The sequence below is a fragment of the Lagopus leucura genome, unplaced genomic scaffold (assembly GCF_019238085.1).
Source record: "Lagopus leucura isolate 7727_CA_CO unplaced genomic scaffold, USGS_WTPT01 Super-Scaffold_73, whole genome shotgun sequence".
Classification (NCBI taxonomy): domain Eukaryota; kingdom Metazoa; phylum Chordata; class Aves; order Galliformes; family Phasianidae; genus Lagopus; species Lagopus leucura.
In genome coordinates this window covers 101,286,323-101,309,941 of record NW_024962252.1, presented here as the reverse complement: position 1 = coordinate 101,309,941, position 23,619 = coordinate 101,286,323, and the positions used below count along the sequence as shown (strand labels likewise).

At 40.2% G+C, this 23,619-nt stretch overlaps 1 protein-coding gene across 5 annotated transcripts in view; it reads right to left on the bottom strand.

Annotated features, from left to right (window-relative positions):
* VRK2 (VRK serine/threonine kinase 2) overlaps nt 1–23,619 on the bottom strand; it is a 44,340-nt gene that overhangs the window by 11,192 nt on the left and 9,529 nt on the right. For 4 of the 5 annotated variants that reach the window (XM_042891560.1, XM_042891584.1, XM_042891575.1 and 1 more), the window contains exons 3-9: nt 23,068–23,123; nt 22,459–22,528; nt 21,571–21,658; nt 21,339–21,447; nt 19,895–19,987; nt 10,991–11,123; nt 1,448–1,568 (exon numbers count right to left, since the gene is read on the bottom strand). In XM_042891560.1, coding sequence (XP_042747494.1) covers nt 1,448–1,568; nt 10,991–11,123; nt 19,895–19,987; nt 21,339–21,447; nt 21,571–21,658; nt 22,459–22,528; nt 23,068–23,123 — 670 coding nt within the window. Of the gene's footprint in view, nt 1–1,447; nt 1,569–10,990; nt 11,124–19,894; nt 19,988–21,338; nt 21,448–21,570; nt 21,659–22,458; nt 22,529–22,788; nt 22,897–23,067; nt 23,124–23,619 lie in introns of those variants that run through there. The other variant, XM_042891594.1, reaches the window with a different exon arrangement.

Here is a 23,619-nt window from a genome sequence, read left to right as displayed (position 1 = left end):
GGTTTGGCACAGTGACCTCACTGACCCAGCATCTCTGGTAGAAGAGGCTTAAGAACCTGGAAGGGAAGGCTGATACCATCCACGAACAACAGAACTGAGTCCTGCTCTGACTCCTGCTTCTCAGTTGCATCCCACCTTGCAGGCCTGGCCCTTTTTCCTCACAGCAAGAGACTGGTGCGCCCAGAAGCGATCTGCCTGGGCTGCTAATGTACTCAGTGACAGATATGCTACTGAGTGCACACACGTATGCTGATGACTGTTTCTGGCCTTTGAAAATAGTTCAGGCACTGAAAAACAAGGTACGTTAAAGGGGAACATTACTTGATAGCAAGGTGCTTAATTAATTAGGCTGGGAGGATATCGCTGCTAATCTAATCTATCATTTTCTGTGCGTTTCCTCCTAAGCATCTGTTTGCTTGGCATCCTGAAAATCCTAGCAGTTGCAAGGGAAGAATTAAGGGTTAATCGCAAGGGAAGAATTAGCGAAGCAACTTGATTGATTAAATTGATTTAACATTGAATTGTGTAAGCGTTACCTTGCAGGGGGTTGTGTAATGATCAGAGGTTCTAAAGGAGAAATATTAAACATAACATACGATGTCAACATTTACAGATGCAATCTGTATTATCCACAGTCTGCAGGCTAACCTTTTTCTCTGCTGAGAGCCGATGCCACACTGAATTTGCAGATTGATTTCTGTGGATCAGCTATCCCCATTGTGTACCTCTGTTGTGACTTGCCCTACTTAAAAGTTTTCTGCCTCCTCCAATTGTGATGTTACATTTATGGATAAATGCTCGTCTGTACAGCCTTCTGCAGGCAACGCTGTACCACATGCAATTAACTCTCTAAAGTCCCAACTGTGAAAACAGTCAAAGGAAAACACTAATACACTGTTGCTTTAGTAAGCTCTAATGAGTCATGCCGGGAAAAAGAAAAGATTTTACACAAGTTACTTAGTATGCTGCTATTTAAACGTACCAGCAGTAGGCTTGTATAAATTTAAAAACCTACATCAAACGGCTAAAAAAATAGGTATCAAATGGAAAGTTAAATACCTGGAATGCAAATGTGAAAGACAACTTCCAAGAGACTTTTGTACCATCGTCTCTACAAAGCCCCCACGAACCATAGTGGAAATCTTTAGCATCCTGAGGCACGTGCTCGTGCACAAGTGTTTGCTTTGGAAGGAGTACTGAAAAAATACATAGCAGACAAAACGACCAGACTGTGCAGCTGAGTTTATGGCATCTCCACAGTCACACATCCATAACAATTAGGGAAAGTTCACGTCATTAACTGCTTCTAGCATCTCTCTATTAAGGAAAATCGGTCTTGCTTTCTTGTAAGGTGATTCCCTACAGGACGTGTGGCTGTCCTTGCAGACTGACTTTGCTAAGTGATAAGGATGTTGACGTGTGTATGTGCGTATTGTTTTGTTTTTACTTTGTCTTTGCAGCCTGGACAGCTACGGGGTCCTTCAGGTTGTGCTCCCACGGCAGTTTCCCACATAACCATTGCAGCATGCAGTAGCCAAGGATTTCAAGGTCACCTCGTCTGGACGGGGCTAAAACAGAATGTGGGGGGGGGGGGAGAAAAAAAGGTGAAGGAGAAAAAAGATAAAGAATAAGAACCTCTTCTTAGAAATAGAGAAGACTTTGAGCGAAGTACTGTAGATGAAATATGAAAAAGCCAAATGGGCAAAGTGTTTTGTTTGTTCAGCTGCATTAGACCTAAAACACCCAGGCTTTTGGCCACAGTCCACAGACAGGCAGTGACTTGTTACTGCTGAAGTAAGGGTCACTTTCCTCACCTCCTCCAACTTCATCCTTCCTCAGTCTGGCCTGTCACATGGACTTGATCCCCATGGCCTCTGACATGATCCAGACAGCCCATAACCGAGTACCAACACTTTCTCAAAGAGCCAAGCAGTAAAACAAAGAAATAAATGTCTGCTGCTAAATTGCTAACACATGTTGCAGGAAGTCCATGGGGTCCACATTGGTCATGCAGGGACCCTGTGAGCGCAGACTAAACACTGATGGCCTTTCCTGTTCTCCTACAGAGCTACGGGTGCTCGGAAGATATGGCAAAACTGCCATCTAGTGTACATTTGCACACCCAAGTGGTCTGCAAGTGCCATCAACAGTTCGTGTAGAGGAGAGCCATGGCTCAGGCTAACACACTACTTGCTGCTTATCATGTCCTGTGTAAATTTCCCACCACTGTTTCCACAAAGGAAATTATTTCAGGAAGAATTTACTCTCATCCTGCACAACCCAAACGGATCTACTAACTACAGAATGTAAATACAGTAGATATAATTCAGTCCAAAACTAAACCTGTCCCCAGGTATCTCCCATGCAAAAAACCAGGTAACTGAAGGTAATCAATTGATTGACTTTTCCGAGGGGAAATTGCAGCATAACCCATTTGCTGTTGCTTATTGCTAGCCAAAGAAAACTAAGTTCAAGAAAACTGAACAAGCAGGAATTGTTGCTCTATGTATTTGTACACATTTACAGCCTATAGTTTGCCAAGACAAGACAACGTGGAACCTGCAAAACCTGTTAATCAAGATTAAAGACAGATGCAGAAGTTCAATTTATGCTTTTCCAAAATGAGTTTGAACTTAGCACGAATGAAAGAAGATTTCGGATTTGTTTGATGCATCTTGTCTGGAGTACAGAGTGGAAGTTGAGCACGGTGCTGCTAATCCTGTTGTAAACAGATGTCATATTTTATGGGCCTTCATTAAATTCCAGAAAGTCACTCTGCAAACTTATCTTTTAATTTAAAAAGTCATCTGCTAAAAGCTACGATGCCAACACATCATAACTGTTTCTTGTTACCGTGCTCACATTATTGTAAAAGCAGAAGATAACTTCTTATGTGTTCTCTATCTTAACTGCTATTAGACTATGGGTTATTAAAGGCTCTTCAATCTAACACAACACTACGCTGTCCCTCGGGGGTCGTTTATTTTCTACACTAAATTCAACAGTGTCCTAATGCAAGACTTGGCTCTCGTATTAAAATAAAAACACAATCTCTACCACTTGCTGTTCTGTAGTGATTTCTTCTGCCATAAATCTCCTGTTAACCGTGGAACAATTCCATTCATACACATGTGTTCACAACTCCTTTTTCCATTATAGCAATTCCAGATTATAACCATATAAACCTTCCCATTGCAGATCCTCTAGTCTTCACACAGCGCTTCTCTGGCCCCTGCTTGTGTAACACAGGCGACATAAAGTGGCCTTTAGTGAAAAAAAACGTCAGAATTACAACAGGACACTTTTTCCACATGAGGAACTAATTGATACCAATCTGTAAACAACGCTAAGTCAGTGACATTTCAGGAGCTAACCTAAGATTAGTGGTCTTCTGACTAAACGCTCCCTGGTGAACGTAGCTTGCTGTGCTCAGCTACCTGCTGCTCACACTTGGATCTTTCAGCCTTTCCCAGACTGGCACTACAGCAAAGCCAGCACGGACAGGAGATGGGCGCAGGGAAGACCTTCATGCATTCCTAAAGCCACAGCAGACAGCTGGAAAGGAAAACAGGCCCACGTAACTGAGCCGCACATCACTAGAGGTAGAAGGGGAAATGTTTGACAGGGAGATGGTAAACCCCCACATCACTTTATCTCCCAGGTCACTGCAAGTGTTACTGCTAAAAGACTTCTACATGTGTTTTTCATAGAGCCACGTGAAAATGTCAACATGTGACTACTTGCCTGGTCAGCTAGTTCTTTCTCTCTGCTCCCTTCTCAGCTCAGCACCAGAGATGCTAACTTCCTCAAATTTGACATAGTTTTGATCCCAGTAAAAAACATATTCAAGTAACTAATCTGAAATGAGTTATGATGATCTACGATCAATGGGATAATTAGATTTTCACCCAAATAAAGCACTAATAAATAAATATTAACTATAAGCTTACTTGAAAAGTAAATTTGCTACCGAACTGGGGATTAAACAAATTCTTGACAAACATCAGCCCAGAAGTCAATCCAGCTTCATTTTAAATGTGATTGCCAGGCAGAAACACAACAATTCTGCTTGATAAGTTGTCACTGTTGCAGATGTATATATTCAAAGCAATACTTACATTGAATTCTCTTATTTTTCTGTAGACTACAAATTCATAATTCTTTCTCCTTTCTGAATAGATATTTGATTTCTTTTTCTTCTATTAACCAGGATTTTCTCTTACTATTTTAGTCTCATGTGAAATGCTATCTAATGAGAATGTGTTGGCAGTATTTTATTTCACCGTATTTTTATAGTTTAGCTTTTTTATTTGAAGATTTAAGGCCCGATTCTGTCCTCACTTCTGCCAAATAAATCAGGACTAACTCCACTGAAGTTAGTGAATTAACAGCCATGTCAGTGAAATCAGAGTCAGGCCACAAGAAGTTTTATATGCACTACAAACATATACTCAACTTGCAGCCATAGGGTTGAACAATAACTCAGAATAAAGTAACTGAAGCAATTCACCCTGAGAAGGAAATATACCATGCATCTTTGTATACTGGATTTGGCAGCTGAGCCCTAATATAAATTCAGATATCTATTTCAAAATAGAACATACATGATACCACACTGAGCTCTCGATGCCACACTACTTCTGAGAAACTCATCTTCAAACCATGTGAAAACAGGAGTTTTTCTCTATGGCCCTTATTCAGCTAACTTTCTCAGGCCTTTGGTAAGAACGCGGGAGGCTAATGAGCAATAAATGAAATGTTTTTCTATTATTTTTAATTAGCACTGTTGCATTACAATTTTGCCACTAGCTTTTCTTTAAATTGGAAGCTTTTCATAACAAAGATCATTTTAGCTGCTCATCCTGTGTCTACGTGAACTGGAACCTCCCATTCTCATTGGCATCACAGCCATATTAAATCCCAAACAAATATAACTCATACCACAGCCATTAATCCCAAAGCCCATAAAGAAAAGGAGAGTTAACACGACTATGGAGAAATATTATTATGGTAGAAATGTATCATTACTGTATTTTAATAAATGAAATAAAAGTGGGGTTTTTTTGTTTTGTTCTGTTTTTTAAGTTGAGCGAAAAATCAAACGGATGGCTACAGGAAACAGGATAGGTAAACACAGCTAAGCCAAAAAGTGAAATGAATCGCAGTGCTTGCAGGTCATCTACACAGAGTTAGCCAGCCTCGGGCAGGACAGCTGCCAGCAGGGGCCGGGGCAGTCTCTGCTTCCCACGTGCCTGGTTCTGCACAGTTAATTTGGTGCTTTGCAGAAACAGTCGCTGATAATTACCACAAAGCAAAACAGATCCAGTGCAAACACTGTGTTGCTACAATTGGAACCTCCTCCAGATGACTCAACCTGGGCAATGGCAATAAGCAACTCATCCTATGCCAGCTCTGGTCTCCAAACTCGAATCCCACGGCTATGCAGTTGTAGGGCTGAGAGGCACAGAATGCAGGCAGGGCAGGGACTCCCAGCACTCAGCTCACCACAGGTGGGTGAAGTGGCAACATCAGCCCCAGCGCTGAGGGCTCACATCCTCCTAAAGGCACGGCCACAGCTGGCCAGCTGCCTCCACAAGCCACTGGATGCAACCTCTGCACAGAGGCCACATCACTCACCTCAGGAGCCACAAAAGCAGCGACACTGCTGTTCTGTCCTGCCATGCCTGAGTGCACTGACAGCTAGCAGGTCCTGCGGGCCAGATATTCCCAAACTGTGATCCTCGTAGACAGGGAGGGAATACAAACCAGGATTGGCGAGATGGGATGTGCTGAAGTGTCCTGATTTGGTGGGGGGGGGAAATTTAAGTAACAGAAAGGTAGGGGGACTGGATTGCAAATATGTCTGCAGCAGAAGAGGGAGCAGAAGATAAAGCAAGGGAAGTTCACAATGAGCTCTGAGTGGGAGATAAAACGGTGGTGGCAAGAGATACAGGTGCCAGGTTGGAAGTGAAAGGTCCTGGATTGCAGCAAGCAGAACACATGGAGACAAGAAGCTTTACTCCTCTGTAAAAATAAATTAAAAAACCACATAGACAAAGGGCTGACAAGCAGTTGTGAGAGTCACTAGCTGTTTAAATTGCTGGTGTAAAGCATGAGAAACCAAAATTAAAGAAAACCTCTAATTCCAAGCCACACTCATCAGCTGTGCTGGAAAATGGTGATGTTCAACATCTTCTTTTTGCCACTTCTGACTGTCCTGGCAGGACAGAATAAGCTCACGGAGGTGGTTTTAAAAACCTATTCAATCTTCCTTCTTCTCCTTCTAAAGCCTGACTCTGCCTGTGCTTACCGTGACCTTCTGCTCCCTCTTCTACTGTGGACACATTTCCAATCCAATATTCAGAAACTAAAACATCATTTTATTTATTTCACACTGCAAAGTTCCACCCATTTTTTATCAGTTATATTTTCTTTTCATTCTTAGATTTACAGTCTGTCCTGCACAGTCTTTGGGAGGCACGCACCAAAGTGCAGCAAATCAATAATTCATGTTACTGACAAAAAATGCAGTCCCTCTGACTCCTTACTATACATGGACAGATGCCAGATAAACCTCTTGATCCAAAGCCATTTAGAGCTGAAGTTCTCTAGAAGCCATGCAGGCTCAGAAGGAATTTTTTTCCAGGCGCAGGTGTTTATATTCCTGCACATCCCTCCTCACAAAATGAACCCTGCAGATATTCAAGTCAACCCTTGCATGTAACAGAAAAGGGAAAATGGACAAGCACCAAGCTATGTTTTTAATATCAAACAGCAACAGCTCTGTCAGATCCACGGGGAAAACAAGAACAAGAACTGCAGAGCTGTCTCTACAATCAGCCCAACACTGCATGCCCTGTACAAACACTGCATGTGAACATCAGGATGGACTGTGAGGAGCCAGGCTGCAGTAACCCAGTGGGAAGGGTAAAAAGAGCTGGCTAAAACGTGGCACCAAGGGGAGCCCAGCACAGGACTAACAAAGCAGCCCTTACTGAAGAAAACTCCATCAGATGCTCTGCTTAGCCTTACTGCTGTCTTTCAGGTGCAGGGATCAGTCCTGCAGGGGTGCTGGTAGTCACTGCTCAAGGAGATGGCAAAACCACCATGCTACATTCGTTAAAAGGGAGAGTTACCTCGAAATCCACGGCAAAAAACACAAGCTGGAGGGAATTCAGCAGAGATGGTTCAGAGTCTTGCGCTCATCAACGACAGCAAATTAAAACTGGTCTTATGCACTCAATGCACAGGACTGGAGTGTTTAAAAAAAAAACTCAATATGTTAAGCACAGTATATCTCCAGAGAAATTAGGTATTGACTGCATGCCTCAGTGAGTAGAAAATCTACAAAAATCCATAAGAGGCATTGATCTAAATATTACATTTTAACACTATATAACAGTTTTTAAAATGTACATTGGGTACAGATATAATTCTCTTTAATTATCAATCAACAATGTAATACAGTTTATATAGAATGGTCATTAAAAATGAATACAATGCACACTCGGGTGCTATGCTAAAATTAACAGTGCAGTTGTGCAATATGGAATTTGCATCACGGTAAAAAGGAGGTTCATTTAACAAACCCAGTACAACAATGTCACGTCCAGCACTGCTTATTGGCCATACACCATTTGCAAAGAGATCCAGACACCAACTTCAGAGAGCTGGTCTTGCGGGTAGGATTCTGTGGCAAAAAGCCACAGCAGTGGCCCTGGATTGACTGAGGATGAACTCCAGGAAAAACACAGCTGCAGCCGTGGTGAATACCTGCAAACATCCAACAAGTTCAGAAACCTCAGAGGGCACAGGAGAGCCAGTCTGCAGGGCCAGAATCACAGAACCGCAGGGACTGGAGGGGACCTCTAGACATCATCAAGTCTAACCCTCTGCCAAAGCAGGCTCCCTAGACCAGGTTGCACAGGTTGGCGTCCACACAGTGGACACTGAACATCTGAACTGTGTAATTCTCCCAAAAACTAAAACCAGCATGAAGAGCCAAGAAACAAGCAGGGCAGCTCCTCCCTGCCATTCCCAGCTCACAAGAATTCCCCTCGTGTTCCAGCACGAAGCCACTAACAGCTCATGCTGGCACACGCTAAGTCAGCTTGCTTGAAGGTGCAATTCACATCTGCTCCTAGAATGGCACATCCAACTCCACCCTTACCAGAGGCTACCGGACAAACATGGACCAATAGTGCTGCTCAAAAGGGAAACTTTCTGGAGCTTGATGGACTGCATAACTTCCACCAGTGATGAGCTCCACAACAAGCCTGGGGAATAAATAGGCAAGCAGCTAGGTTAATCTCTCAATTCAGCTAGGGAAACACCAGTTTTGATTTAAATTAGTAGGAAGTGGATGCATTTGATTGACTTTATGCAAGAAGGGTATCAGCTTCAAGCATTGCCAAGAGGCACTTTTGAAAGCAACAAATTCATAATTTTGTTTTAAGTTTCAGCATGCAACTCGAATCACTGCATATATTCAGGTGGCTACTTTATGAATAAAACCAGAGCAAGTCAAAATGTTCTCATTTGCGTACCTCAATACAGCAACTGGTACTTATTTAGAGGGTTTAAGGTTTGAAAATACATTTATCAGAAAATGCCCTCTGGAAAGGATCTCATTTATATAAAATAACATTTTTAAAAATGAACTACATTCTGAGAGCACTCAGGTAAAACATTCCATGCTGAAAATTTGGGTAAGACCAGAACTAAGGCTGCCTATGCAGCTGTAATTTGGCAACAGTACTTTAAACACTTTTCGGAAGAGCACCCCCTCTCACTTGGTGCTTAAGACTGTGCTTGAGAGACTCAATCATATGTCAGGAATAAAGGAGATTGCTGAGAAAAGCCCTTTGCAAAGCTGTTGCAGGCCTTTAGCTTCTCAAAAGATCTCTGCAAATCTGAAGCTCACAACAAGATATGAGATGAGCGAAACCAGTCATTGTATTCTGCCATCTGGATCTGTGGAATCTTTGGCAGAAGTCGCTGCAGACGCCTGTTTTCCCCGGGATGCTGAGAGACCTGCTGCATACAAGAAACTGGTGACTCGACCTTAATGGATTCAGGCTGTTACAAAGTCAGAGCTGAGACATTCGGAATGAACAGTTTGGATTCTTTGCAGCACACCAGATATCATGTTCTGCAGGCTTTTCTAGCAGAAGCAACTGAAAAAACTGCAGACTTTCTGTTCACAGCTATTATGAAGTATAACTTTTATAAGTGCAAGATAGGAGAAGCAGCCCTTCAATCCACCTTTCTGAATATTCTGTTCTCTAGAGTCTGCCAGCTTTCACCAGTTCCAGCGTGGCTTCAGCTACTTGAGAAAGCAATCTAACCCACAAGCTTGCTAAACACAAGAACTTGCAGTTGAATGCAGACACGCTTTGCCACACATTTCCATTAAAATTCCCTTTTCCTTTCAAATAAAGGCAATTACCGATCTTCTAATCAAGCAATCAACGACAGGCACTGCTCTACCAGACCAGGTAGCTGCTACAACTACTCAACTGAGCCCACATACTCACAGTGCCCACATAAAATACAAGTACACAGACATACCTCTCAGGATCAGGAACAAGTCAGAGTCAAACCTCCAGAAAATGCACTGGGCAAGTTAGAAGAGGCTGAAACAGCTGGTCCTCTTCCTCACCAAATACTTTTTAGAAGGTGAAATTGTGCCATCCCTTTAGCGGCAAATACTTGACAGTCTTATTTCATTTTTCCTAATGACCAGAGTTAAACGATTGCAGGCTTTAACAGTGCCGGCAAATTATCAAGACCCTCTACATTACATGGTCAATGGCCCTTTTAATAGAAAAAGCAATAATACACAGTTGTTTGTGCCAACTAAAACTCGTTAGAAAGTATTAGTTTAAGGTAACAGTCCAGCAGCTATTAACGAGCAGGAATTTCAGCAGTTACCACTTGTGACGTTATGATTGGAGCAAAACTGACAACAGAAAACCATTCCTATTGTCTTAGAAGACCTTGGGAGTGCAAAGGGGGAGTAAAGGAAGAAAAGTTTAACAAACACGCTGTTTTGTAGCAAGAGTCAAAGTTTTTCAATAATCACCATTTTTTCACTAGCATAACATTAGAATTGACTTTTTGTCTTGCTGACATAGCAACTAAGAAAGTTGTGTTGCATTGACCATATTGATTGTGAACAACGCAGCCATCAGAGGGACTCTGCACCATATATTTTCAATATTGACCTCCCATTCCCTTTTCCATGGCTCTATGGGTCTGCTATTGGATTTGGACTGCGGTGTAATAAACAGCTAAGGTTTAATTAATGGTAAATGAATACAAGACATAGGTTATGACTTTAACTAATTAGGGAATTGTTGAATTAAGTCTGCCTTGGAATGCAAGGCAGTGCAATCAATATCCAATAAAAGGACTATGTATGTAATTTACCTGCAAATGTGTTTCCAATACCATCAAAGTGAGTTTAAATAAGTAAGATATATGAAAGGCTACTGGAAAAAGATCTCAAAAAGTTAACACTTTATGGCTTCAGAAAAGGTTTTTCTCCTTGCAGAAGGAGAAATATCTTGAAATACCCTCTTACAACACAGATGGTGACACTCAGCCACAGCTCTCCCTAAAGGACAGCGCAAACTTGAAACATTTTTCCTTGACAATGCAACATTAACAAACACTGCCTCTGTCTCTACAGAGTACAGCAATACAAACCAGCACTCCCAGCACGAACTAATTAAGCTTAATGGCGGGCTTTTCTTAGGGCGCCTCAGTCCCCCTTCGTGTACCACACGTGCAGCAGCCTTTCAGTTTAAACTGTGCTGCCCCCTCCCCACCAGCACTGAAGAAGTGCTTGCAGGTGCAAGAGGTCACCACACAAGGGTCTGATCAACCCCAAGCAATCCCCACGACCACTGGGATTGCATACATCGGCTCTCACAGCCTGATTACTCATTCTGTAATCACTTCCCTGAAATACAAAAAAGAAACCTACCTACTCCCTTGTGGGCATCTATGCTGGTAAACTCTATTGTCCCATTATGGCCCTTCCTAGGATTTTCCTGATACTGTTTGTGGTTCCCATTGGGACAATATCTGTAGGAAAGTCCATAATCTGCAAGATAAACCTGGAAGACATGAACAGACAAATGAATAATGCTTTTGTCCTTTGAAAGTATAACCTTTATAATTAAGTCTTAAGAAACTGATAGATTAAGGACAGCCTTAGATCTAAATTTTATTAAACCAAATGGTGCCTCAGGATAAAATATGTACAACTGGGGGCTATAACAGCTGCCCTCCCCATTTAAATCCTTCTACTGCTACAGTCTTTATCTTATACCGGAGTCGAGTAGAATTTCAGTCTTTTTATCTTGTTCCTAAGCTCTCTCCTTTCCAGGTGGGCATCTAGACCCCAGAAACTGCAATATGTCTTTTATGCATCCTCACGTTGCTTGTGGGACCCCTTTCTCCCCTTACTTACAACACTCCCCTGTTCAAACTCTCCATCAGCTGAGACTGCACAGCTTCATCACGTGCCAAGTGGCAGCAGCTCCCCCAGCACACTGAACTCCAGTGTCAGCAGGGGCCACAGCTGATGGAGTGCAGGGCACCTCACCACAGGCTCATCTTCTTGGATGCCACTGCCAGCAACTTAATGCTCTCAATGGTTATTTGAACAGAACGTGTACAATAAAACAAAGCAAAACAAAACAGTATCCCCCACATTCCAAAAGCCAACTTCGTAAATCATTCCTGAGTTCAAACTAATGTTTAAAAAGACACAAATTTCACTCTAAGTTACTCTGAAGTAAATCCATGGAGTGAAATCAATGCTCCTGTGCTGCCTGTCAAGACAGCCCCCAACACATCACCTGGTACCATTTCTCTCTAAGCACAGTGCATGGAGTACTGCATCCGTGTCACTTCTGCCACTTACACAGAGGACAAGTTCACTCCATGAAGTTCACATTAACACTTTCTACCCTCGAACAACGGAGGATTTAATACATGCATGTGGTCAATTACCACAACACAGCAAAAAAGCAGCTGGACCTTAATCACAACACATCCACCCCATAATATCCCAAAGATTATTTTCTTACTTTGTCATCTGCACATGCTCACCTGGCACTTTTCTCTCTCCCACTGACCTGTTGTCACATTAGAGAACTGCTTTTGTTTTTTTTTTAAAAAACAAGTATCTAAGGACAGTACTTTCACAAAAAATAAAATAGAACAAAGCTACAGGTTGCCATTATACTGCCAGTGGAACTAAACTGTGGTGCTGAAGCCGAATCATCTAGCAGCATTTTTGCTAAGTTATATTACAAAGAAAACCTTTTTCTTACTGTAACCTTAGTTTTGTTTCCTCTTCAGCTAAAAAAACCAGTCTAAAATAAACTCTTCCAGAACTCACTTTTAATTTAATTACATCACTTCTGGTAGAGGAAAAATAAACAAACAAAAAACCCTCAAGAAAACTTAGTGCATCATTTTGCAGCACATGCTGTTGAATTACTGATTCCTGTTTGTGCTCCAGGCAGCTTCAAATCCTGGGATGGCTGGTCTCTTGGTTTTAGTGTTTCTGCTGCAGGATCTGTGCTTATTTGGAGCGTGTAAGCTGGGATGCAGCACTGGCTTCCTGCAGGGTGATGGCTTTTAAGATTACCGATGATGTTTTTCACCTGACAGACTACACAAACTGTGATACGAGATTAAAGACTGTAGGCACGTTCAGAAAATCTGGGACGAGGCATAAACTTTGTTGGGTTCACTGATTTGATTTTCTCCTACGTTCATTCTCCTGACGCTCTGGTACCTAATTGAGCTCACAGTCCATATGAGAGAACTAATTCAAAGTTCCGTAATACCAAGTTTTGAGACTCTTCTGCATCCTTGGTGGGCTGGGAAGGAAAGCAGGCTAGAAGGTATATGCTTCCCCAGATAAGTGGAAGGTTTTGGATTTGGCTTGATTACAGACTGCCTATACAGCTGGACCAAGTACAGTAAGAAGAAATCCAAAGGAGACTTGAACCTTTAAAAAAAAAAAATCAGACTATATCTTAAATTCAAATGAGATTTTAGCCATTAGAAGAAAACAATCAAGGACAAGCATCTCCAACAGCTCTTTGCTTCTACTTGAGTTGGGACTGATTGACAACATGCTAGACCTTTTCAAGAGGCAGCCCAGCCTTGGACTTTCAGATATCTTAACAGCAGGACATCCATAAGGGCAGCCACCAGTTCTTACCAGTCAAACTTGAACTTTGTAAAGAAGTTGCTGCCTCTCATCCACAATAACCACATATTCTTTGATCTAGTATTAAGTATTGCTTGCAACATTTTAAGTTGCTTAAAATACCATCAGTATTACTATCAGTAAAGCAATTTTAAAGTTACAGCAGAAAAAAAAAAAACAACTAAGGAGTAGCTTTAGGTTACCCTAACTTGACTGAAAGAGGCAACACACAGAAACCCAGAAGCAATGATTTCTTAAGGCCACTCAGATGCAATGGTTGTGAGCACACCACTTAGCTCCAAAGTTGGCCACATCTGTCACTGCTCAGCCCATTTCTTCTGGCAGAGCCATTTACCATTTCTACAGCTCTCACACCACATCTTTTCCATAATCACAGAGCTGATGGCAGCTTCTCAACAGAAAGCCTTTCGGCCACCTGCAAACTGAGTCCCCTTAGCACCAGCAAGGCACTGTTACAACCTTGTCACAACTATTATTAGAATGTCTACATTATTTTAAATTACCATTAATTTCATTTCATCAATTCTCATTACAGCCCCTTCATCATTAAAAAGATATATAGTTCTTTATAGCTGCTTTTCACTTTTTGATAATGTACCACAGCACGCCCTTCTAACTTTGCTCAGAACATGGTGGGCAAGGATAGCTAAGTAATTCGTAGGGGTTTATTTGCTTTGTTTTATTATTTTAAAAAGAGTACAGGAAGGGGGAAAGGAAGATGAGTGTTACAGAATATTGAGAAATATTAAGTCAGTGTTAGCATGTTTTCCAAAAATCAAACATATTTAATCTGCAAACTACAGGGACAGCAAACAAACCAAGAATAAGAAAACGTGCAGAATAAGATATGTAAGGCACTGCAAGCAAGAAATATCAAGGATGATGAAGGTGCAAGTGCTGTAAGCCTACAACAGCTGGTTTAGCTGCATTATGCTATATATTCCTCCTTCCCCCACACTTCTTGTAACCCCGCTGATTCTTCTCAGGGTTCTTGTTTGCTTGTTTTTAAAATTGTAATTAAAATGTAAAGTGCTAAATAGCTACTAAGCATAAAATTCTTACAACTTGTACATGTTGTATCATATAGCTGCACTGGCTGGGGAAGCTGTAAGTGTGACACCTTGGATTCCTCGGGTATATTCTCTCTCCTGAAGCACATAGAACAGGAACTTCATCACTGAACAGATCACAACATAGAGATTTTCCCTTTCCAATTCATTTTCAGTGGTTCCACTAAGTTTATGTGAGGCACTGTAAATAATTAAGCAAACATCTACTAATATGAGGCAGGTTGCCAATAGAAATACAGCTGTCAGCTTCCTTTGGACAGTATACTACACAAGACAGGCTAAAATAGATCTTGGGATGAGAGCCCATTTGGGGATAATAAGTTTTAAGTACAGTGATTAGTACAGAAACAGCATATTTTACAAAACAAAAGCCAATAAAGGCAAAAAGAGGAATACATAAAGAAGAGAGGGAAATAAATCATCTGCAGGAGGGATTTCAGGCCACTTCCAACATGTTTCAGCATCAAATTTCTACATTCAGGGTCTAAAAGGCTCATCCACATGAAGAGGACAGTTTGCAGTGAGAGACAGGCTCATTGCTCATATATACAGAATGGAATGAGGCACCAGAAAAAAAATGAAGGACAAGATGGGATGCTAGAGACATGTACACTTAAGAAATTAGGAGTAACCGTATTGGCAAAGTAGTAACACTATTGTTAAAACATAAATGAAATGCTGCATCGCACAGTTTTAATGCTTTATTAAACGCCTGAATTTTGCCAAGCTGTAGCAGGTAAAGATGAAAGAACATATTGGCTGGAACTGCACTTATTACAAGCTTTATGCACAAGGAAGAAAAAGGCAAGCATCAAGTAGACTAAGAGGACTGAGACTATTAGAGGGAAATAACACCAAAGTAGAAAACCCAAAGAAAAGAACAGTTATATCACAAGTTTTGTAGAAGCTAAAGCATAAACAACTGTACGATAAAATGCTACTTGACTATATACATTCCTTCTGAACACTGAGAATAAGTGTCAACAGTTCCTCTATCTTTCTAAATATGTTTGAAATATATCTCACACTCAGAGAGCATCAAGCTCATCACAATGCTGAAATTGTGCTTAAACCAATCCTTGCTTTTACTTCACTTCTCAAACCCTACTGAAGAAACCAGCCCCCTTTGCAGACTCATTCGGCTACAGAAAGAATCAATGACATTTGATGAGATTTGCAGGCCAAATCTTAAGCCATTTTTGGGGTCCTAGTCTAGCTTCTTTGCTCTCCTTTTCTTCTGTAACAGTGTGCTTTTGTTCTTTCTTGGTTTGTTTGTTTGCTTTTGTTTGGTTTTTCTAGCCAAGAGGAGGAACAGGAACAAATCCTAGTGCTGGAATCAACTGAAGTCCAAGACATTGGCCATAACTACAAAAGTAGTTATGTTAAAAGTAGTTATTATAATTGAACCAATGTGAGCATGCATCTTAGCCAGCATCCATGTGTTAAAGACATTTTCTGTATGACATCTCTGTGTACCGTATCCTTCCTAAAACACACGAAGGAGAACAGAGAAGAATTTCATTTTTCTCCATTCACCTGCTCTTAAGCAAATCTGTCAAGCAGGTCTGAAGTGCAGAAGTCACAGTGATTCATCACACAATGAAAAACAACTTAAAGCTGGAATTATTTTCATGCATGTTTTCCCATATGACCAACGCATGCACTTTACGTCTTTGTACTTTTCTACTGAAAGCTGGTCTTAAAGTTAATATTCTCAAATGTTTCTTCATTCTCCTTTTTCATTTTCAATTCAGACCATTGATGATTTATGTCCAAATTTTATTCTTTAACTATGATGCCTATGAAAAAACTTAAAACCTAAGTCAAAATAGATGCAAATCCAATTTTAAAGCCTGCAGCTTAAAAATCCAAACACATGGCTTCTGGTACAGTCTTGAGAGTCTGCAACAGTGCAGCATGTCTGCCCATACACTGCATGGAAAAAAAATGCTACAAGAAACCTTTTGAAGAGAGAGTCCACCAAACCTCATTTCACTCATACAAACTCCACTGTTGAGTTTTTCTCTGGCACCCATTTCTCTCTTTGAACAGCATTACTGTTTAAATGAGTTCAGTGGATTCAAATTCCTCTTCTAGGGTCTACATCAGTAACACTTACTGTTTTATCATACAGTTACTACCCTTCAAGACAATTGTGACACTCCCCACAATACTGAGACAGTGCTTCACTTGTGTAATTTACAGGTCTGATCACTTCAAGTTTGCTTTCAGGCCTCTCTCAAATTCATGGGCTGTGTACTTCCCTCAGTACATCACTGCTGTTCTGTCAGTCATCGTGCTGGGTCCATGTTCAGAAACATATTGACTAGAGAATTGATCTTCTGACCTGTAACTCACTGAATGGCCTCGCTCCCTTTTACTGAATAGAACTGCAGCTAGCTGCTCTTTGAGGTCAGTTGATTTCTGATCTTCTAACCATATCAAAACATCATTTGGAGGTCATAGAGTGACAGGACCTTTACTTTATTTGTTTCTCTGTCTTGCCATGGAAGGTAAAGGATAGCAGTATAGATTTCACGTTATTTCAAGAAGGGACTGATATTTATTGGCAGCAGTGTAAGCCTACTAGGTTAATTTATAGACGAGACAGCATACGAGCAGAAAGTTTAACACAGAGAAATGATCTTTTCTGGAACTGCAGGACATCAGTGGCAACTTTGGACACAATAGTACACATCAACAACCACAAAATAACAAACAAATGCAAAGCTCAGTATAAACGCACACATGCTTTTTTGCGTAGAGATCTGCCTCTTCACCAAAACAATATAAAACAAATCTGAAAAGTATTTCTATATAGAGATTTATGGATCCCAGTTATAAACCAGAGCTTCTATAATTAAAATTACACTTCAATTTTCTTTTCTATTAAAATCCTAAATCCTAGGGAGTAATAACTCTCTAACATAGAATACATAGCAAAATCTTACCACATAAACTGTGAAGTCAGTCAGCTTTGTCATGCTACTCCCTGGAGCCAGAGCTCTCCCAGCTTATCTGCTCCTGAGTTTGATTCTGCCATTGGCTAGATGCTCCTGTTCCCTAAATGTGAAACTATCTTGACCACTCTAACTCTCAATTCCATTGCTTTTATAAACACAACAAGGCAATCTAGCCACCCAGCACTTTTACAGAGGAAGCAGATAGAGCAAAACATGCTCGCAGACATTTTGTGGTAATAATAGTGTTTGAGGAACTGAAGTGTGTGAGGTTGATGCAAGATCACCAAACTAAAATACAGCATCTCTGACAACCATCTGGAGGACATGGGACAGATTATTCCACACTGCTGTCACAATGAGTCAGTGGTGGGGCCTCACAGAGCTTCCAAAATACTGCTGCAATAAAACCATAAGATATTCATCAGCCCAGCAGCGTGTTGTAAAGATTGTCCAAACATCATGAACCTCACAATTAGGAACAGGATATCTGAACACAGGAAGAAGCAACTTTCATACCGAAATTACATCCGAATTACAGGTATGTGAACGTGGCCGAGAGGTAACAAATGCAATATCGTGTGTGCAAGTATACATGCACCATGCTGAATGCTCAAGTCTGTGTGAAGATACTGTCCAGTACTGAGCCTGCCTACATGTAGAGTGCCAAGAAAAACTAATGAAGTACAGAAGGCAGACAGCACAGCAAAGTAACCAGTCTCAGGGGAAGGTGCACTGAATTCCATGACATCTTCTAATGCTAAAACTTCAGCTGTAACGTTGCTAAGATTATTCCAACAAGCCACAGAGCATACACGTTTTAAGATACAGGCAAGCACATCTGGGAAATCTGGTTTTATTTGACCAAAATCTGCCCTAATTGAGACAAGTGCCCTGTGTAAGTTAAATATAGTAAATGTTACCTTAAAATACATCTCTAATGACCACCACATGTACACACACATCCACGTTACAATTTCAGGCTCTCTTAATGTGATTCCAAGTCCAGCATGGAGCAGTTATCATGATTTCAGTGAAACCTGTAAGCCCATGGCACTTGCAGAACTGTGGGGACCTTTGACTAGGGAGTTTAAGTTCAACCTCACTCTTATTTAGCAATATCTGAACAGCTCTGAGTTTTCTGAAGCAAATAGAAACACAATTCACATCTTACCAAGGCAAACAAGTATTAGAAATCCTTTCCTCCTAACTTTGTGATTTATCTGTTTTGCAGAATCATTTCAGTGGAAAACACTTTTTACCAAAACAAAATTTGAAACGATATCTTTGCAGTAGCTTACACTTTGTACACTTTGTACATTTTGAGCTAGGAGCTACTTCAGCTGAAATATCTATTTTCTGTATTTAGTAAACTATCTTTTCACTCAAAATTATTTTCAATCCGTCAATGAACGCACTACTCACAAAAACTAAATACTAGTAACATAATCTTCATGCAGACAACCTGAAAAATAAAGCTTTATTATGGGGTGATCTTCTAAGTCAACAGCACCAGATCACAGTCAGCCACACGCCTTAAAATTTTATGATTACTGTCAACGGACACTTCCAAAATGATTTCAATGTGAAAAACAGCAGCATTTTGTTGTCATAAAAATACACAACAGTCAGGACAAAAAAAAGTCATTTGAGTTATGTTAATGGAATTGGGTAGCAGATCGTTCTGTTTCTAAATAGCCTTCTTCCCGGATTCAGCAGGCTGGTAAATGTCGTAAACTGAGATTATGCACTGGCTGCTACCAGTGCCTAAAAACGTGGCTGCTTCATAAGTCTTCATACTTCTTATACTACGTATTCTAGAAAGCTGAAAAGATAATTTTGAATCTACCATTTAACTTGAAACTTGTAAGAAAGCAGATACAATTTAATGGCTCAACCTTTAATGGCAATGAGCTGTTTCACAATATCTGTTTCTTCATCACTGCATTAGGGAAAGAAAAAAAAAAGGACAACTATTGCTTACAGTTAACTATACTTCAGTGAAGTTAGAGATTGTTTTCCCCATGTTCAGTAAAAAAAGAATACTCTAATTGTATTAAGAAAAAAAGACATGGTAGGATCATAAAGAATGTGACAGGATCAAAAGTTTTGTTTCACAACATTTTATCAAAACACTTCAATGTCAAGGCTAACTTGAGGGTATTACAGACTTATTTAGAGACTTTAACCCTACTCTCCTCCCATATCCACTACAGCAAGTGGAACAAGACTCAGAGGCATAGAATCTCCATTCACAAGAATATTAGAAAGCTAGAACATCCCACGAGTTGGGCCATATCCTTAAATCCTACTACTATACTTAAACCAGCATAACCTAGAACCACAGTCAGCTCCTCTAACTTACTCAGTTGATCAGTTTACCTGCCCCTATCCCAGTCAGCAGAGCACCAAGAATCTGAACAAAACTCACTGCTCTCTTTCTCAAACCTAAAGCTCTAGAGTCACTGCTGGATTTGTCATGAGAGGATGTGAATATTCATGCCCCAACTTCTCCTAATACGTGGGCTGTTAACAAAGAATATACTTAGCAAGCTACTGAACACTTAAACTTCAGTATAACAGTGTAGATAAGTAAACATTCTTACCTCACGTGAATTGGTGTAGCCCAACAGCAGATTTGCTGCTTTAATGTCAGCGTGAACATACTCATTTTCATGTATATATTCCAAAGTATCCAGCTATGAAGGGATTTAAAACAAAAAAGAAAGCATCATCTCCACTCCACCCTCAACTCTACCAGCAAATATGTCACACATACACAGTGAAGCCAAGGGCTACACAGACTGAGGTGACCATTTTTAGTTAGAGGACTGCTCACTGTGTCCACAGGGTGCAAAGGTCTACCTTGCCATGAGTATCCCTGTGTAACTGCCATGAGAATACCAGGTCACAAAGCAAAAAGAAAAAGCACTTAACAAACTCTGGAAGAACATCAGGAGAGCACACAGTCAGGCCTGAAAGTTTGTAATATGTTTGATTATGACAATTATTACATGGCTTGCATCTCAAATCACCATTCCCTCCTCACTGTCATCTTTCTTCAGCTCTTTACTGAGACGCAACAGCTCTTACTGATACTTAAAAAACATGTGCACATGCACTTGGCAAATCATAAGAGGGCAATCTTGGCTGTTGAGGAGTGTAAAAATAGCCAAAGAGTGTTCAAAGTTTGTCAGTGATACGACTATAAGAGCCCTTCACCTCATGTTATTTTTGTTTTAGGTTAGAAGTAAACTTTGCAGGCGTCTAGTCTAAAGCCCTGCTTCAAGCAGTGGCAATGTAAGTTAGGCAAGGTTGTACTGTCAAGTTTTAGAAGTCTCCCATGATGGGTGTTGTCCAACCTCTGGGATACACGCTCTAGAGCAACGCTATTCTTTCTGCAAAAACTTTTCCTTAAGATTCAATTAGAATTCCTCTTCTTTCAAGTTACAACCATTGCCTCTGCTCCACTTGCTGTGCACTTCTATGCAGTAATAGCAGTCATTAACAAGTTAAAGCACAAATGAGCACATAATACAACGTTCTGTTAGAACACACCAGTTTTGAACTGGTCTTTGGAACTGGTGTTTGCACACCAGCCTTATCCTGCCTGTACTACCAGTGGAGTCGTGCAGTTCAGCAAACACAAATTTTTGCATTCAGGCATGCAATTGTGAACATTGACAAATATGGATGTCTAATACAAAACCCTTCAAACTCTGAAAGAAAAAAAAAAATCAATACATGTTAAAGCACGAGAATGGGCTTACACAGCTCAGTCTAGACACACTTTTTGAAGCGTATGGTCTGTTTTCACCTATTAGAAAAGGTTTGGTTTGAGCTTCCCAACATTCAATCCACAGATCTTACACTCCATGCTAACTGTATTTTTAAAAGAATGAAAAAATTAAGGAAATGCACACCACTTACATACATTTAATTTCTAAACTCAACAGCTACCTACATTAACTTCATCATTTCAGGAAGATGATTGTATTAGTTGGATTCAGCAATTTGAGGCACAGCAATTTCCCTTCTCTGTATACATACCATTCGTGCCCCAAGTTGCAGAACAGTCTCCTTCTTAAATCTGCTTCCACAGTCTTGAAAGATTCTTTGAAGGTCTTCCCCCAGTCTCTCCATGACCATGAATCTATAGCTGTGCAGAAATCCACAAAAGGGAGAATACCTTAGAGACAAGACGGCGCATCTGTGGCAGCTCCACTTTGTTGAAAAGTGATCTTCAGTCAATTTCAGGCTCAATTTCAATTCATCTTATTACCTTTTTCCCTTGTGCTCAGCCAAGCCTGATCCCCAAAACACTGGGATTCCTAAGCATCTTATTTTTTTGAGATTCATCCATTTTCTTACTGAAATAGTAATAAAGAAAATATAAAATTGGGTTAAAGGTAACTAGAGAATATTCAGAGTTTCATTTCTTTTTTGGCTATGGAGCCATAACTGAGAATAAACAATGAAACAAGTATGACTTATTTTGCAGTTACTGTAGCAAACAAGAGATCACAGCTTTATCCCGAAGTTCTCTGCGTTCTCCCAGACAGGAAGTATTTGTTTTTGTAGCAACATGGCAATTTGTTCCCTTCAAAGGCAGACAAACAATGATCAGTAGCTGTCAAAATAAGTCTTTTGGAAGCACTACTTCACTTCAACAAGTGCTTATGCCTATCAGTGGTTTCACTCATCGGAAGTCTTTAGGACAGTTCCCACAAATACATCCAATGCCAAAGTGTCTGTGGAATCAAGTGCCTTGATTTCTACTAAAGCCTGTGATGATTACACAAGTTCCTAACTTTGTACATGGGAATAGCAACTAGTAGAATTACAGCTGCAAATGGGTCAGTGAAGTACTGCTGTTCTAAGGCTGACAGCTCCCTGGGGCCATACACTGTTGTGCACTTTCTAACACAGTTGTCATACTTCTGTTTTCTCTTCCAATCGGAAAGAACAAAGATAACATTGAAATAAAGAAACTTACAGCAAAATAAAATTATCACTGCAGAAGGCAAAATCAGTTCAGTGTATGTGAAGTTAATTGACTGTCATGCTCCAAAGCATCAGTTCTTACCAGACAAATGAAAACAAAATTATTCTTCAACTGAATCAGAATTCAATGCTTTTCGTTTTCTTAATTTGTTGATCTATTACTTACTTTGCTCTTGTTTTGCAGCCCGTTGGTAAAATTTCAGTTCAGAAAATAAGGGGCCATTTTCAAGATACTCCTATTTAGAAATAAACAAACAGTACAATAAAATACCTCAGAAAGACACCAGATTGTAATCAAAGGTCCTAGAGAAATTCAAAGAGACTTAAAATCACTTTTTCCACCTCCCACATAGCATGCTATCTGACATGCAGGTTTAATAAGTAGTTATTTGGCAATGCACTTTCATACAACACAGATTCTTTCAGGAATTAAGATATTATTTTAAGAAATCCTATCGATCGGACACGTTTCAATTCATAGCTTGATTTTCCTTACCTAACTATTCAGGGCAGCAATCAAGAAAGAATCAAGTCAAGGAAATACCATGTGTTGCGGGAACACCAAGTACATCCTTTAGCAGGGAAAGTACATCAAGATATTAAAAAATAAAACAAACAACGACATATAAAACAAAAACTAAAAAACATCACCACAAGCATGCAACATGCACTGAATGCTGACAATAAGGATAGATAATATAACAATATAACAAATAGATAATTAAGAGAAAGCTGCATACAAGTTAACAACTTAGAAATGAAATCTAAACATTACCACTTTAATTACATGCGTTGCATCATCTTCTACTTGAACATGAATATGAGGGGAAGCTGCAAAATGAGAAAGAAAGGATCAAGCTGCGTGAAATAAAGTGGCAAAGAGCAAGCTAAGATTAACTAAGGTGATCAGAAAAACACATGACAAAGGTATCCAACATTCTATCTGAATTCCTACTTTTAAAGGTCAAAGATTTGCAAATTTAAAAATAAACAACAAATCAACAAAGTAGTGTAAAAGTTTAATCAACAAGCATAGAAGCAATTTTAACCCACGTTTTCAGAGCTGTCTCCTTCAGTGCTAACTAAGGAGTAAGCAGGACGTCCCCACTGCACGTTTTCACCACAATGAGGTATTCCATTACAACAGACTACCAGTCAATTGGATAACCTCTGTATTTGGTTCCTGTCAATCCACTGTCGTGACAAAGACACCACTTAGAAGTTATGACCTACATTATGCCTCTAGACAAGATTGTCGGCTTTCCTCTAACCCAAATTACTCCGGCCTCAGAACCTCGATTTCTATTCTGACATTATTTAGACACTG